The sequence below is a fragment of the Necator americanus genome, chromosome X (genome assembly GCF_031761385.1).
Source record: "Necator americanus strain Aroian chromosome X, whole genome shotgun sequence".
NCBI lineage: Eukaryota > Metazoa > Nematoda > Chromadorea > Rhabditida > Ancylostomatidae > Necator > Necator americanus.
The window spans coordinates 28,070,798-28,088,871 of NC_087376.1; the positions used below are offsets into that span (position 1 = coordinate 28,070,798).

At 37.6% G+C, this 18,074-nt stretch overlaps 1 protein-coding gene across 1 annotated transcript; it reads right to left on the bottom strand.

Moving 5' to 3' along the window:
- Positions 1-7,703: 7,703 nt before the first annotated feature.
- Positions 7,704-11,694, bottom strand: RB195_025734 (uncharacterized protein; the record flags this gene model as incomplete). Its single annotated transcript, XM_013450446.2, has 10 exons — positions 7,704-7,745; positions 7,839-7,928; positions 8,298-8,372; positions 8,438-8,595; positions 9,045-9,187; positions 9,246-9,406; positions 9,602-9,721; positions 9,972-10,103; positions 11,057-11,245; positions 11,566-11,694. 10 exons carry the CDS (start codon positions 11,692-11,694, stop codon positions 7,704-7,706), a joined length of 1,239 nt encoding a protein of 412 aa, XP_013305900.2.
- Positions 11,695-18,074: the final 6,380 nt, after the last annotated feature.

The following is an 18,074-nucleotide window of genomic DNA, read 5'->3' on the forward strand; positions in this document are numbered from 1 at the left end:
AACATTGTTAGATTATTCGTTACAACACATAGATCCCTCAATCCTGAGGTCGGTACCCATATGAGTCAGAAAATGTCATAAGACTATCTACAGTCAAAAACAATTAACAATAATGAGAAGAAAAAAACCGGTAATTGGTGGAAATAATGTCTGATCCACGAGTACTGTATTGTTGTACATATTCACGAGTATAGTTCTATAGAGTTTGCGCGTTCTTTTGTCGACTGAGATTTGTTGTTTTTCATACTTCCATGCCAAAAAACAAAATGACAAACGACCGAGAACGGCAACCTACGATGGTTTTTTTTTCTTCAAAAATGGATGGTCTAGCCAAAGAAATCCTTACACAGCGTTAGCTAGGCGTGTACATAGCTGTATGTAACATGAAGATGACGCATATGGACTGAATTCCAATGCTATGAGTTTTTGGAAAGACAAAATTCCTTGCAGGCTGGAGCAATGCCGTCATCTCCACAAGCTGTGGTAGCAAAGCTCAGCTCTTGTCCACGATCAACACACTTTTTCCGGTTAACATGGTCAACTCTCAGTATGTATGAAACAAAATGTTTACAAAATGTGGACTTTTGATCAAACGGAAAATTTTAAGAACAAATTCAACACGAAGAAAAAACTGAGCAAAGCTGCAAATGATAAACTTGGTCCTATAGCATAAAACTTGACATTTGCGTGAGTAGAGTAAGGAAATGTGCTAGAAATTATATTTCAACGAATTATTTTTGGATTTGCATACGGTACTAAGACGACGATCTAACAATTGAACTTCTGTAGAATTTTCCATTTCATTATCTCGTGGTGAACTGGTTCACAATATTCGGATTATTCCAAAACAATACAATCGCATTCATCTGAAATATTCCCGTTTTTCCTTTCAACAACAGATTCCTTTCCGATAAAATGCAATTGAAGCACTATAATGCATTCCGTGGCACATCATATGACAGACGCTCTACCCTATGTGCAACGAATTCCGATACAAATCCTTGCTGTAATATATTCGATCCACACAATCATGTTTGCCGAAAGTGGATACAAAGAACGATCAATTTCTTTCCATCCATAATGCAAAAATAAAACCGCACTAATGATGCGATGCGGTTGAATTGCAATTGTTGAATATCTGAAATTAGATGAAAAATTCAAATTCAGTACGAAATTCAATTTGATTCAAATTGGAAATTCAGTACGAAACAAGTCTTCGGAACTCAGTGATCTCTTCGAGCTATGTACAGTTGGGTCAGCACTGTCATGAAGTTGTTCAGTCGTTGAGTTGTTACTATCAAAATATCACTTTTTTGAAGTTTGGCGCTGTTGTAGCTGTCATTGCCAAAGATTTTCATATTAAAATATGCGCTCTAGTGCATGGTGAGGATAGATAAAAAGTCTAGGACACGTGTCAGTTTTTATCTAATTTTTTAAAGCATTTTCGTCTGTTTCCCTTAATTGGTATATCATAAATTCATAAATGGAAAAATTCATCGCTTCACAATTACAATACTCTGCATGAACATTGAAAAACCGACGGTGCGGCACCGTCGGCCACCGTCGCTTGCTCATAACTGCTCACTAAATGGATGGAAACTTCAGGACAACTTACATATCATTAGATTCTTATCTTTAAGATCTATACGAAAACCCACATATTGTTGAGAAAGGAGCAAAATGGCGCCAAATATGAGCCAAAAAGCAATAATTGGAACCTAACCTAGCCTGAGGTTATAGTTGAAAAAGTGTTCAGAGACTCAAATTTCACATTTGGTCAGAACAGCAAGAAATTGTTGTAGACGAGTAATTGAAATTGTTGATTTGTTATTTTTTAGTCATTTGTGCGTCATTTTTAGTCATTTTAATTGTTGTATAAAATAGCAGTTCGTCCTTATTTTGAACGTTTGTTGCAAGGAAAGAGTTTGTCAAAACAGCCTATAAAATCGCGGTTGAGCACAACTATTCCTGAATTTTGTGAGATTTGTATTGTATACGGACAGACGAACCCCGCTCGTACACTAGAGTATCGCAAAGTTTGAAAATCCCACTTTTCGTCTTTTTCCTTTCATTTCATCTCTACTTTGCACCTCCGTTAATCACCAGAACAGAGGTCAAATCGAAAGAACCTACACAGAACGCTTAAAACAGATAATGTACATTAGTTTATAAGGTTTGTTTTCTTCTGAATAGATTTCTTCGCGCTATTATACCACTTTCTCTTCATAGCATTCCATAGAAAGGAGGAGTATGAAGATTACTATTAAATTTTATGCAACTATTTCAATACTACGCTCCTTGATTTACAAAAAATTGAGTTCGCCACAGCATTTCGAGCTGAATGATATCGTTTCCAAAGCTATTCGAGATTTTTTTTTCTATCAAACATCGCGGCCCGGCTATTTTCGCACCTCAACCAAGGCTGGCCTGTTGCACCATTGGCAACTACAATTTTGGAAAGGCAACATTTATAGGGACGTCGCATATTTTTGTTTGGAAAAAGTTCCGAATTAATCTTTTGCAGATAATACGTAATGAAATCAAGAACTAAGATTAATCGAATTTTTTAAATTCATAAATGGAAAAATTCATCGCTTCACAATTATGTACTACATGCAGTAGTTCTAGAGATTTTGCTTTGCATATCCGAGAAACAAAGATTCAGGTAGCCCGATGGAAGCCCAAACTTTTCAGAAAAAATCCTTCTTCGCCTATCTCGAAAAAAATTCAAAAATGATTTTATCGATAAAGAATGTATGCAGTAACTCTATCGTTTCACACTGTTTTTGCTATCGTTTATGAAAAACTCTCGCACAGATTTGAGCAAGAATCTACTTAGCAATGCAGTTTATGTATAACAGTGCTAAGTTTTGCAAAAGGTTATCCGACCGCGAAATATGATACTGTATCGTGATACTGTAGAGGGAAATTTGTCTTCCTACTTCTTTCAAATGTTTTCCCTGCGACAATGTTTGCGGTTTCGCGCAAACAAAAAAAGAAGCAATGAAATAAGAGAACTGCCGGAGCGGAACCACTTCTTTGCGAATTATTATAAAATATTGCCTGCTGCTAGTGGATAGGTTTTCTTGACAGAGAAATGCACTGCAAAAACCTTCAAAACATATACGGTAACACTGTGAGGTGCAAACAACCGTCAATTTCTGTCAATTTCTAATGTTCTTTGCAAAGTTCCATTTAAAATACTCTCGTGCACGTAATGGATTTGGGATTTTACCGTTTGATAAGCTCTATATGAAAGCGAATATCCAGAAAATAGGTGAACTACTTTCAGTTTTCCATTTTCCTTAAGATCCGCCTTTTCATTTTTGTTCATTTCTCAAACCAGTAAAGATCGATTGCGCTTCTCTCGACAACGATACCTGGTTAAAGTTGCAACACTACATATTTTGTGGATTTTTCCTCTACTACGTGTTTAAGAATTGAAGAAATAAGTGTTCTTAGTTTAGAAGCACATACCTAATAACAACACTCGTGACTGTGAACAATGGCTCAGGACAACGCAGGAATTATTTATTAGTTCCGTGTCTAAGCAATGAAGCACCTCCAGGTGATTAACGCTATAAAATGCAAAACTATTCTATTTCTTTTTCTATTTCGCTTCTTTTCATATAAATAGTAATAGTTTCCCATGAAAAGCTATTTACAACGATATCCTCCAAAATAGCTGGATTTGGGAAGTATGAACAGTGAGATTTGCTTTGGAAGCTTATCCAAGTGAATTAGAGAAATTTGATCGTGAAATAAATCAGCAAATTCGCAAAGTGCACTCGACTAGAACGTAGCCACGTGTTCGCCAAACTTCCCTAGTAAGATTTACTGGTCATAATTTTTCGGGAAAACTAGAGCATGTCGTAAATTTAAATTAACACACGGAGAAAAACAGCGGATTTTTCTTATTACAATGAAAAAATTTTCTCAGTGAATGTAGAAAAAAAAGAAGCTCATATGCATATATAAACCATAGAATCATTTAGAATAAAAATTATGAATGTAATGGTAAAGTAGATACCCACTAAAATTCTTCTTAGACAAAAGCAAATAATTTAACTAACAGTAACTTGTGTACGATCATTTGCGAACGTTCCTCAACTATTCACATTGACAGTTCTGACTTCACAGAACGTTACTGTAAAATATCATCAACTTACTGGTTTTTTTTTTAAGTTTCCTCAAACTATTAACCAACCAAGGCGGATGTAGCGCAGCTGGTACGAGATCCGTTGTGCGCGCAGGGTCCTTAGTTCGAAACAGCCCTGTTCCCAAGCAAACCTTTCATCCCTTCAGGGTCGGTAACTTGGTACCAGACTTCTCTGGGAGAATAAAAACACTGACCTGATCATCGGCTGGCCCCCGCAAGTCATTATATAGGCCAGTTACTCGTTCGTGAACCTCAAACGATTCTGAATTGAGGTGAACGTGGGGGCGCATCCCAAGCGGATTGATTAACGCTAGACACATTAACCACTTTATTGAACATCCAACCAGTTAACCATACACGGCAGAATTTTTTTCCCTTTCATAGAATGTTCATTCATCTGTACACAATCAAGAATTCCGTGGAAAAAAAGACGAGATTTGCCTTATGATCCGACAAATTTCAAATCAAAATCTCAATACATTTCTAACGCGTTTCTCAAGGCTCGAAAACATTCGGCGGAAGAAATGTTGAGGTCGATAGATCATTTTCTAAGAGGAGGAAGATGTTTGAAACGATTACGACAACATTTTAAAGTTTTCAATACAATTTTCATCGTTTTAAAATAACATCTCGCCTTCAGAATCATTCCGAACCAAAGAGCAAAGTACGCAGATTTCTGTTTTATCAAATTTTGTAGCTATTTTATTTATATTTACAATTGTTCTAGTTAAAAATTTGTTTTACAGTTATTCTAATCTCATTCTTGAGGAAAGGTCAGCTATATATTTTCATGAATATGAAGATGTGTTTAAAAATGTTAGTGAAAATTATGGATTTAATTTCGAAATTATTAATTTCAAGATTTCCATACATATACATACATATTTATGACAATAATCTTGAATTTTTGCTGTTGTTTTCAATAATAACATATTGACCTTCATAAGAGAACAGGGGAAAAAAAAAGATTATGAGAGTTCTCGAAAAACAATAAGGATACTGAACTTTTGTCCACTATCCCGATCGTTTAGGTCAGCTGTTGTAACAGCCAAAAGCAGTAAACAGTAAGAAAACATGCGATGTCTGGCGATGTTGTGCACGTTACGTGCGATCATGCCATCGTCACTTACGATTATCTATTTTTAGTTGATCTTTATGTATCGTGAATGTTTGATTGACGCTATTTGAATGCACATATTGCTGAAATGATTGGTTATTTTTGGGAACAATACAGTGACGACGGTGAAATCCACAAAAACAAGCACCACCCCTTGACGGGGACGATTCAACGACACGATTGCCGGACGCTGACGGAACATTTTTCCGTCTAGCCGCCTGATTCATACAGATAGTGTAAGCAGAAAAGACGTAGTCGAGCCGCGACGATTTCTCCTCCTCGTCAACTCGTCCTATCTCTTTTTCTATCACTCTCTCTTCTCTCCTTTCTCTATTTCCTCATGTCAAAGACAAAGTGTCTGTTTGCGCATCCAAGTCACGTGGTAGCGTTGAGAGAACATCGCAGCAGATGTTACTGTTATGAGACGCAGTCATATAATCGTACCACTAAATCAAACACCAAATCGCGAACGCAATCGCACCCTTCCTCCCGACGTTGACGTCATCGTGTTGTTAGTTGTGGTAAACAGTTATAGTGCAGAAGAATCCACTTTACTCAACAATCGTTATTAATGTTCAAGGATATTGCTGGCGCTGAAGACGGGAAATGCGTTTACATGTAATCGCAAATGTCCATAATCTCACATGAAAAATGGGAATATCGTAATAACGCTATTAATGTTCTCTCCTTCGAATGGCTAATGGCCAGGTTTACGTTACGGTAGTGGTCTGCCACAGGAACCAGGTCAACTGCTGCAAAAACATCGTTATTCTGGAACAAGTTCGCTTACTGCATTTCAGTGCAGTTTCAGTGCATTCATTAGAGATTTATGAGTAGAATTTGGGGACGTTCACTCAGGAAGTTACAACTGAATAGGGTGAGATGACAGGTGGAATAACCAAGGATTCTTTGAGAATTTCTTGGGAAGAATTTAAAATGGAATATCCCCTATAATTATCTTAATTTATATTTATAACATTATTTATAATGTACACTGTTTACTTATCTATATCATATTTATAATATTATAACCTGTATTGTACTAAATTCCTAGAACATGACAGGTAAAGCGTACGGTATGTGCCTTAGTATCTTTAGTACATATTGTTTCTGGTATGGTTCAGCTGAAACATTATTAAGTAATTATAATAATAATGAGGAGTGACACGTTTAAGGTATCACTATAAAATGCTGTCAAATTAGAGATCTTTATCTGAATAAGGAAAAGTTCCGAATAACGAACACGGAAGCTTTAAAAGAATCCACTGACTCAGTACGGGAAGTCTCTGACTTCCTTCCACGTTATCTTTTCTTACCAACTCCTCTCACGCAATCCAGGAAAAAAATAAAAAGTTCAAGTAACATAACAAAACAATAATAAATGACACAAACACTATCTGCAATAGATCCTATACCATATAATAATAAATCACTGAACGTCTTTAATTTTATGGACATTGATTTAGTATGTGAGGTACTCAATGGTTGTATCTGGTACAGTTCCCGAGATATGTACGAAATTACTAGTAAGTTTGAGCCTATTTTTCTTTTATATTAAATCAATTAAGTTCTCTTGGATCTAAAACAATAATTTACACAAAAATCCAATATGTCTGCACGCGTCAAAATACCGATGTCCGCTTTCGATGTTTCTTGATTTTCTTTTCTTGATTCCATACAATTTCTGCAGTTTCTTCGACGATATTCCGACAGGATCAATCATTTTGAATAAATTTATTCGCCGATAGAACCAGTACAATAGAATCTTCAATGTATTCCTGCTTTCAACACAAAAGGAAAAAAAAAATGGTCGCCGTCAAAGTAATGCAACATGACACCGATGCACACAAGAATGCAATACTTTCTCTTTAATGGATTAAAGAATCCTATGTCCTGAAAAAGTCTTCTTATGCATTCATGTGTACAGAACACGTTCATAAATACATGATATGCTGGCCTATCCGATAGGGCCATATCATTCGCCCATACACATTTTGAAAATAATACCTCTATACTCTTAATTAGTGTGAAAATAATACACATGCACATGAAGGATGAAAATTCGCTCGCGATAATATCATGTTAAACGCAACGAAATAATTGAAATGCCGAGGGCATATTATTTCTAGAAGAGAAGGAAAAAATGATAGAAATTATTATGACAACAATCCAATGGTTAAAAATCTAAAGGAGCAAATATTTGAGCAAATACAGTATGCATAACTACATGAATAGTTCACTAAGCAATAGATAGATAGATGGTGGCGAGAAGACGGAATATGCACGCGTAATCAGTAATTTAATCGGTGAAAGATTAAAAATTTAGCTCAAGCGAAGAGATGCAACTCGATGACCCAGTTGAAACGACGACAACAACAACTACACATTGCCATAATTTCTTCTTCAAAGCCCCATACACAGGAATTTTTAAATCGTTCGTGTCCATGTTGGGTGTTGGATTCGTCCATACTATAACAATAAAAAAAAATTGGATGATGAGAACAATACGATGCTTTGTCCTTTCAGGATAAAAAAGTACAAATCGATCACATCATAACGTACCTGGATATCGATGATCGTCTCATAAAACCGTTGCATGAGATTTGGTGAACTCTTCATCGTTGGAATTTCCCATGTTTCATATCCACCTTTCTAAAATAAAAAAAAAAATAGAAAGTTATTTTAGTTGTTTATGAGAATGTCAATGCAAGAAATTTCTAATATAGATGATGCAATCCCGAATAAACACTCTTACATACAGGTGCAAAATAAAACTACAAAAAACTGATAGGGAAGTAAATGTCACAAAAATATTTTTGTTTTCAGAAGTGCACATCATCTGAAAAACGTTGCCGCTGCTCATCACAAGCCCCTGTTTACTATCGTTTTCTCAACAATAAACCAGGAATGTGCTTTCCATAATCCGAAACAGATATTTTCACATCGCACACGTTTATGACAACCTCTGGATCTTCCACACAATCCCTTCAATCCCTATCAAATAAATTACGAGCGACTTACCGCACGGTTATTGTAGAGTATTTGTCCAACAGGGGATACAACACAAGCGGTTCCAGCTCCAAACATCTCCTTTAGCTAAAAAAAAGAGGAATGAGAAAGTACAAGGAAAGAATGATGTGAGTTATTCTCCTCCTACATACCCTTCCTTCATCCAATGCCTTTTTGATATCATGAATTGAGAAGTCCTTTTCAGTAACCTTGAACTCCCCCCATTCCCTGGCCAACTGTAAAAGTGAGTCACGTGTTACACCAGGAAGAATGACACCTCTGTCCAATGGTGGTGTGATAAGTTCCATATCTGCAAAAATATCCACGACGATGTGCATGTCATCGAAAACAGATATAAAATCAGATGTTCAAAGGTGACTAATCAATTGCCCAGAATTCAGTGCTATCCATCACTGTAGCAATAGATTACATTTTTTTTTCTAATGTTGATGGTATTGGTTACTGTACATATTTTCGGTGACAATTTCCGCTCACCTCACATCATGGCAATGACAGAAACATTCAGAGGATTTGTCATATTTAATACGCTAGGATCAGAACAAAGTGATAGGTAGCAAATTTTTCTTTGAATTTTTTTTTTGCGTTTTTTTGCGGAAACGCATTTTGTGGAAACGCATTTTGCGGAAACGCGTTCGCAAGACCAAAGAAACAAAAAATCCTTAGTTATCGGTGGTATAAAAGAATTCTAGCATCGTCTAAATGGATAAAAATATGAGCTTTTTATTACGCAGATCTTACCTCCTTGCTCATTTTTCCAGAACACAAAGATGTTCATAGTTCCAACTTCTGTGATCTCTTCTCGATCACCATAAAGCCAGAGCACCTGTTGGCAATTCTTAGCAGCAGCTTCCTTTCCTACCCATATTGTAGGCGCATAATTGCTAAATAAATATAAATAAGAACTCGTAACGGAGCTATCAATAGACAAAAGCAACGAACCATCCCATTTTATACGCTCCAACACCTCCAGGGAACGCTCTAATATATTGGGAATCTGCCAGAAGACGAATCGGTTGGAATCCGGTTGCATAGTACTGACCAACAGGTCCCGTAAGGACGAAGAGTTTCGCACTAACTGGGAAGCCAACACCAAGAGTGGGCTAAAGAGAGGATGAATAATAACAGTAATGATAATGATAATAATAATAATAATAATAATAATAATAATAATAATAATAATAATAATAATAATAATAATAATAATAATAATAATGCTAGAATAATCATAATAATAAATAATTAGAAGGCGAATCGCATCAAAATCTGAAGAACCGTTAATACTGGCAACGACTTACGTCAGTTCCGATGAGAGTAGGCCTAATGTAGAGTGAAGAAGTAGTCGAGTATGGGACCCACTCCTGATCGATGGAAACTTGTTCGGAAATAATCTTTATCAACTCTTCTGCATCAAAATCCTGAAATTTGTCCCAAAAAAATGCAGTCATATAATCAGATGATAGTCCTAAATGGATTAAACTCTTAAGCCGAGAGAAGAGTGCCACTCAGGATAATAAGATTACAAAGCCAAAAATAACACTACTCATGGATTCCTCGTGATGGACAAACGACAATAAAATGAAAAAAAATTCATGGATGAATTTTAATCCATGAGAAATTGGAAAAAAATATAGAAGAAATCGCAGGAGAATAGATGGATGAACTTACAGGAAGAGCTGCTCGACGTGCCGTTCTCCTCATACGAGCCATGTTCATGTCAGGACGGAAAAGTCGAATTTTATTATCCACACCTCGATATGCTTTCATTCCTTCGAATAATTCGCTGGCATAGTGAAGAACCTAATAATAAAGTGTTCGTTGAGGAAGGAAAAATTGAAATTTTGATAATTTAATAACTTTACAACCGTTTCTAATTATAGTTCAAGGGTATGTTCCACTCTCGACGAGATTATCATTAGTCTGGACATGATATACGACTTGTTTTCGGTTAAAAGAAATGGGGTCGCTAAGGATACGGGAAAATCATGATAGGAGGATCTGACCACTGATCTTGCGTCACGAAAAAAAAAACTTCTATGTAAATTTTACTGCCAATATTGAATAAGTTCAAATTCCAACGTATATAATACATCTGTAAACAGATATACAAATTTCAAGCTCTCAGATCTGAAAAAAAAAACTGCACCAGCTGTACATATGAAGATAAATGAGATAGTTAATTTTTTTTCATCCTGTCTCACTCCCGGACGTTTTTTTTTTGGAGCGGAATAGATGCAGGATTTCTTTAAAATATACCGTAGTCGCCACTGTTAAATCGGTTTTTTGCTACTCCTCTAGCTGTAATTAAGGAAGAGAATCGAATTCATATTATTTTCATATTAGCCGAATAAAGCTAATTATAAACAAGTTGCAAAATATAGCATGAGGCTGCATTTATGCGATATGGAGCGGAGAGAATCAAGCAGAAATCACAAGTTTAGAAAGGAGATAAGACTACAAGAAGTAGAATTTGATTTCTTCAAAACTAGGAAGATTGAAAAATCCCCTCTAGTTTCTGGATCTCAAGTAGGCAGGAAAAATAAGAAGAATGACCCGTCAGTGAGAAGATTTATAGTTTGCGTCATTGATTGCGATTGTTTTTCACGTACAGACTTTGCGTAATATAGCCATGCAAAAACAGCGGAAACACAAATTCGTAGCGACAATGTCGAAAGAATGACGTTTTTGCAAAAACAGTTGACGTTGTAATTTTAAAAGAGTGTAGAATGACTGGAATAGAAAATCACGCTCACTTTTGCTCCAGGATGAATGCTGATATTCCTGAGTGGTGTGATTTGTGGACGTGTCCAACCATCTTCTTCGTTCCAATCAGCAAAGGACATGTGATCAGCGTATTGATGCCCAAATTTTAGATTTTCGTTCGGTCCCGGCTTTGCATGAAGTTCATTGCCGGTCGCTTGGGTCACTACCAAGTCTTGATGCTGTAATGAACAAAAACAAATGAGTTGATGTCATTCGTAGTTGGCAGATGCTTATCAACAATTCTCCGTTCATTAGTTTGACCAGTGGACGTTAGAAAGTCGCGCTATGCTTCCAGTTTCTGGTCACCGCTTGTCGGCCGCATCGGGCCATATCAGTCCGTCCAGAACATGTACGTCAGAAGTTAAGCGCCCCCTCGGACAAATAATGAATGGTTACTTTACTACATTATGTTTTGCTCGAACGACTGAGAAAAACGGAGATGGAACATAAAAATTGCCTTGAATATAGGATTTTTACGAGAAATTCCATAGAAACTCACATAAAAAGACTTGTGTGGATCACCAGACGTCTTCACACTTGTCCTTTCAGGTGCCTGAGTGCTGCTAGCAATAAAACGAGGAGCAATAACGGCCACTTGGCGTGCGCTGGCTTTTAGTAGTGTGCTCATTTTCTAAAATACTGACTAATGAGGTGCTTGCCAGAGAGGAAGTCTCGTAGGAGAGAATAACTGACGATAGATTGGACCGAATATAAATGACTAACAACAATACCAGTGAAACAGCTGGACACATCTAATGTGCGCTTCCGATTGTGAAATTAAAAGCACTCAGCGGAAAGTCTAACTGTAAACAACAACGCGTCGTTGAAAAATTTGGTTTCATGGGTGGTCTCACAGTGAAAAAGGATGGCATGTGAAGGAATTCACAAAAATAATTGAGAAGAGCAAGGAATTGGTTGGGTTCTACACTTTCGGCGATGCGTACGCAGACGTACACGCAATCTTAGTTCGTTGAGGTCACGAATATTTCGCAATCGCAACGTTTCGCGGTGATCGCAAGACGAGAGAAGTCACTATCATCGCGCCCGTACGGAACAGATGTTGGAAAAAGCAGACAACGCTTGCTCTGGAACTCTATTTGTTCTCTACTCAACCGAAGACCTACTGTAGCAATGACAATGACAATGCAAGAGAAGCGATGACAGCGGATTGAGCGCCGCCGCCACCGACGCCAGAGAAGCGACACCACCGAGCGGTCGCAGCGGCGGAGTGAGAACACCAGCCGACCCCGCCTCCTAGCGCTACAGCGGCGGCCTGCGTCAGAGCATGGTAGCCCTTGCGTGAGAGTCTGAGGATCATCAGCATGATGCAATGCACTTACACCCGTTTACCCATTGCTGCGCCTTTACGCTAACCTCACGCAGCACCTGACCACAAATGCCGAACCGGCGCCTGGGTCAACTGCGCGATGATGACCTCAGTGCGTAGCTAACATTAGGTGTCGGCGGAATCGAAAAATGCCATGCGCACTCAAAAGTTCTCCGGCAGCTAAAGAACGATGTAAACTTCATGATGTCATCTGTCCACGCGCCACTGACGTCAGACACACGAGTCACGTCGACAGAGAGCTCACCTCTATGCATGGTGCACACGTACACGTACGTACACATCTCACAACAATGCTATGACAAATTTATTTTTTGAAGAAGTTCTAGACCACTCCTACGATCGATATATGTATTAACTTTGGCCAAAGTCATAACAAATAGCACTTAAGCCTTTAGCACTGACTCGAAGCGCGAGTATCATTTCCCATTTCTCCCGATAAGAACCGACTCCTCTCTTTCGTCTTCGAGTGACGAATTAGCTAATTAATAATTAATTAGTTATTGGTGTATGCATTCAAAATTTAGATTGAATTCAGTAAATAGAACCTCAAATGTGAAGCTTTAACCACAGCTTAACAAGTTTCAGAATTGCGCAATCTATTTTGTCGTATAGACTTTCAAATTGATTCTGAAATTACTCTCGCCGGCGTTCCGACTAAGAAGAAAGCTGAGAAGACCCGAATGAGGAGGACGGCAGTTTGGATATTATTTAGATGACGGACAGCGGAAATACATCATCTACTTCCGTCCCCGAAGTATATCGTTTTCTGTGGGAGTTCTGTTTTGAAATTAACGCCCTCGGCCGTATCAATTCGCATTAAAACCAGCATCGATTTCGTCTTATATAAACAAATTCGTTCTCTTCATAAGATACTGTAGCAGCAATGCGTGTCTTGCAAAAGTCACGTCTCTTACAGCAGAGTACGACCATTATTTCAGTTCGCGGAATTTTTTCTTCAATTAATAAATCACCCGTTTGTTCGGATGTGCTCGAAGCCCTTTATTTTACGCGGCAAACAAATCAATCAATGAAACTGGATTTTTTTCTGAAAAAAGCTCCAGAAGACGAATCTTACAGAAGCAAAGAGTCACGTGCGAAGAATTAAGGACAATGAAGTGCAACAGGGTAAATTACCTCCACAAGCGCTAGGCAGCTACTTATAGACGTTTGATAAAAATTGTCTTTGAGAGCGGAAAAAATGCAAATGAAACCACCAGATAACAGTGAAAGGGCTGCAACTGCAAGATAAGCAGTTGTAGTTTGTCCTTCTGGAGAATTTTTGCCAGAAAAAAAAAACTGGAAGCAGTGGGATTACATCATTTTGCAAGAGGTTGAGTATTTAAAGTGGGATATTTGCTGATTTTCACTTTACAAAATTGAACTACAAAAAATGTTAAGACTTTCGTACTTTACTATGTACAAATCTCTTTATTTCATATAGAATTCAAGGTTAGGTAACATGAGATTTTGTAACTCAAGGATTCCCCCAATTGTATAAATAGATGACTGATATGAGCGCAACATCCAGAAGAATTGTATTTACGGACCATGAAAAGATGAGTAGCACGCAATAATAATTGTTTAACCGTACAGCAAGGTCCTCACATATTTTAATGAACAAAAACACCATTCATCCTTATCACCGCCCTGATTGCATCTATACAAGCAAGTGATGATTAGAATGGGCATAAATTGGATAGAATAAAAAGAAATCCTGGATTTCTTTGCATTTTGCATGTCAAAAATACAGCATCTCTTAGAAGCCTATCCTTCTGTTACTGTTATTTACAATCTCGTTTTCTCAATTTCTAAACTCCTTCCTAGGTTGTTTTTGATAAGATAAAGGAAAAAACAAAATTGGATTTGTCCTATCAACCAGACACATTCTACGTGCAGCAGCTGAAACAAGAGTATTTTTATTCCGAAAGAAATCCTGCAAAATTCACAAATATCACATCTATGATATGCATATGTGCGAAAAGAAAAACTGAACACCCTCGCCATTTTTTCAATGGTCACTCGTGAGCGGGAAAAATCAAGTCCGAACGGAGTTTGAATGGGAAATCAAAGCTATTCTGACACGTGGCATTGTTACACAGCTACTGGCTGACGCAATAAACAAGCAGGCCAGATCATCAACCATCTTCAAGTAGAAAAAAGGTACCACATCACATTTTTTCAGTAAGAGAAGAAAAATTGGCCATCTGGTAGGCTTTCGAACAGAGAACGGAGTGAGAATAAAAATCTCTGGGACCGTTGCAACAAAGAGGGCATCGAATATGTGAAAAAAAAAACAGCAAAGAATAAATCAAGCTAAGTGGAATAGTTCGTTATTAGTCTGGAACTAATGTTAGTATTTCTGGAATAATGATATCATTGAAAACACTTTTTCGTTGCTCTCTATGAGACGGAAAAACCATTACGTAGGCAGATGATTTGGCCTCAAAACGCAATGTCGAATGGTTGTCCGATTTCATTGTTCCATATCCCTCAGCTCCGAGAAAAAAAAACACTTCCTCTGACTCATTTATTGCATCTTTAGCCCCGTTGCTGATATTGAATGAAAGAAAGCAAATGGAAATTTTGTCACATGTGCGAGAAAAAAAGCGAACACCCACAGAAAGATGAAAAAAATCTGTTTCATCGAAAGGCACACGTTCACACTTTGCACTTTTGTCCACGTATTGAATTTTAATAAATTACATGCACTTCTCAAAAAGATGGAATAGAACATTACTGTGGATGCATTGGTGAAATTCACCAGGGGCAAGTGGTTTCAAATAAAAAACCGAGGAATTGCAGGGAAAAAAATTAGTCTGAACCTAAACTTGTGAATATTACTTTGTTAGTAGCAATCCTTTAGTTTCTTGCTTGGCAGAAGAAAGTAAACGAATGAGATGGCATAGTTTCATTTAGGAAAAAATGCTGTTTATTTCGTAAATCTTTAAATTTTTGTGGCACGTTTATTAACTGACGTTTTCGATGTTCCCCAAGTGTAAAATACATGCATGCTTGTTTCTCAGAAGCTATAGAAATCATTTTTGCTCAGAAATTTCCAGTCATCTATTTTAGCGAACAGTCGGGTTCCTAAGATTTGGAGTGAATCACTCATTTTTAAGACACAAAACAAATAACAACACCTTCTACTCTTAGTCACTTCTTTATTTTGGAAAACTTCCAGAAACTCTGTAAAGCTTTATTCTATTGTGATCCAGTCATCTTATACAACGTATGTTTAACTGTTAGGCAGAAGAACATAAGAGTGAGGTGAATTAAGGGACATATCAGCTGAAATGCAAACAGCAGTGAAATTCGAAACCATTTCTTTCCTCAAAATAATCTTTCAAACTCTTTTTCGAAATTTTTTCAATACCGAAGGAAGAGTCTCCGCTCAAACAACATTTTCTTTATTATCAAAAGTACTATATCTACAAGATGTCCGGTAAGGATATCATTACGGTTATTGACTATTAGCTCTCATACGAATACGAAAATGACTTAACTCTTACTGTACAACTCCTTAGTAACTCACTGTTCCTCCATGTTTGCAATTCTCAAATGATATACGTGTCGACCTCGACAGAAAAGCACGATACCACCCTACTTTCACGAGTTTGACGAGAGGGCGATAATGGAAAAAAGTTAGCACGTTTAATGTTGGTGTGGTTGATTACATTCCGGTCAGTGTGTTTCATTGTGGACGTGGAAATGAAATGATTCCGATATGCTTGTTAAGACCTCCTTGAATTTAGATGAATTCTATCGAATATTGCCAAAAAAATTCAGCTGCAATATTTTTCCCTGCGTGGCCTTGAGAAGAAGCAGCAGAAAAGCATGTCAACATTGATCTCTTCGCTTAATGCTCAACGCTGAGCGATCATCTAACAATATAAACTAACACATACATAACAACAACAATAAACATCGAAGGATAACCAGGAGCGCCCTGAGGTGGATGAAGTGAAGTGAAATGTGAGCACAGTGAGCATCTTTGGCTGTATTTATAGCCCATGAAAACATAATGAAGAGAAATATATTGGGTCACATGTTCGACCACACAAAACACACGTATCCATGACGCAGCGGCCGTTGAAAACATTTTAGAGAAGAAGAAAAAAAGAAGAATCGCCCGCACTGCAATATAACAAGCAAAACGTGCTTCGCTTCGTGGAAAATAGGACAATAAATCAAACAAAAGAACAACGCACGTAGGAATACCACCAGTACTTTATCACCGCTTCTTAGTCGTTCAAAAAATTTTTGGCCGAGCAAGAAAAAAAGTGCTGTATGGACGGCGCGTTGGCAATGCTAACACGTGGTCTGACGTGATGACTATGGAGAATCTGGAACGCAGAGAGAGAGAGACGTTTTCTCTCGGATCACGCTCTGCACGCCCGACGGTTTTCGAGTTAGCCAAACGTTGAGTACGAGCAAAGAAAACAAATCCGTAAAAGAGGGCAGATAACGAAGAGAACCAGCTGATCTGTATTTGACAGCGATTGGAACGTATTTTTTACTACTAGTTCACCACAGCTGGATAAACAGTACTCTGAAACATATATTAGAAATTCTCGCAAAATATCGAGGGTCACTGTCTCCAGAAACGTCATTCTCGTCTTTTTTCAAGTAAATAACATAAATCATTGGCATCATTCCGATTTAAGGATAGCTACAGGGAATAATTACTTGGCAGTGATGGGTTGTCCAGACATCTTTTCAAGGAAAAATAGTGCAAAAACTAAAAATTTGCTTTGAGATAGACACTGAGGTTGTCTTGGAAGCCTGTCAAGATAGCGACCATTCCTGTTATCATAAATTTTCTTATCCAGTTTATCTCTTCTCCTTAAAATCCACTACTAGGATTTAGTCTGACTGCCTTTTTTGATTGGAATTCAAAAGAATTAGGGCTTAGGGAATAAGCGAGAATTTTCACTCTTTCTTTTAATTTGCTGCATCAGGCAATCCATCAAGATGAGGCCGATAAGCAAAATGCAGCCTCCAAACGAAATAAACTGCAAGATCTAGGCTCTTTTCCACTTCGCACCCTGAATGTCCTGAATCTCTAAAAGCTCGCTCATGCACCATTAGCATTGCATATCTAACAGCAGAAAAATGTTCTTCGTCTCGCGAAGAATCCAAAATTAAGCACAGGATCTTGTCGTCCAAAGGGGAAGAAGCACGCGATAACTGTATTTAAAACAAAAACGGATAATAGAATTAATAGTTTTTGCTAAAAAGTAAATAAAACTCCATGTAAGCCCACACTCTAAGATTATCTCAATTGAGTTTGGACGCTTACAAAGCATAGACGAAACCGAAAAATTTTGTCGATCAAAAATCATCTCTATCCAACAACTGTTACTGTGTTTAACAACATAAACCATAATCCTAAGTGGAGAAAAAGTAGTCGCATGAAATATCCAGACATTGCCTCGCAAGATAAAAGTGATGCGTGGATTGATTATGCTTCCACATTCCTAGGATTTCATTAGCTACGAAGCTGTACAGCATGGAAAAAATAAAAGCCAACCGCAAGAAAATCTCTTATCGTTTCGTTAATGTCCACAGTGAGAATATTCATCTGTGACTAGTATTCATCCGTACAGAAAGTGTGATGAGAAGTGACGTGGGCTGAGAAGACGTGAGAATGCAAGAAATTT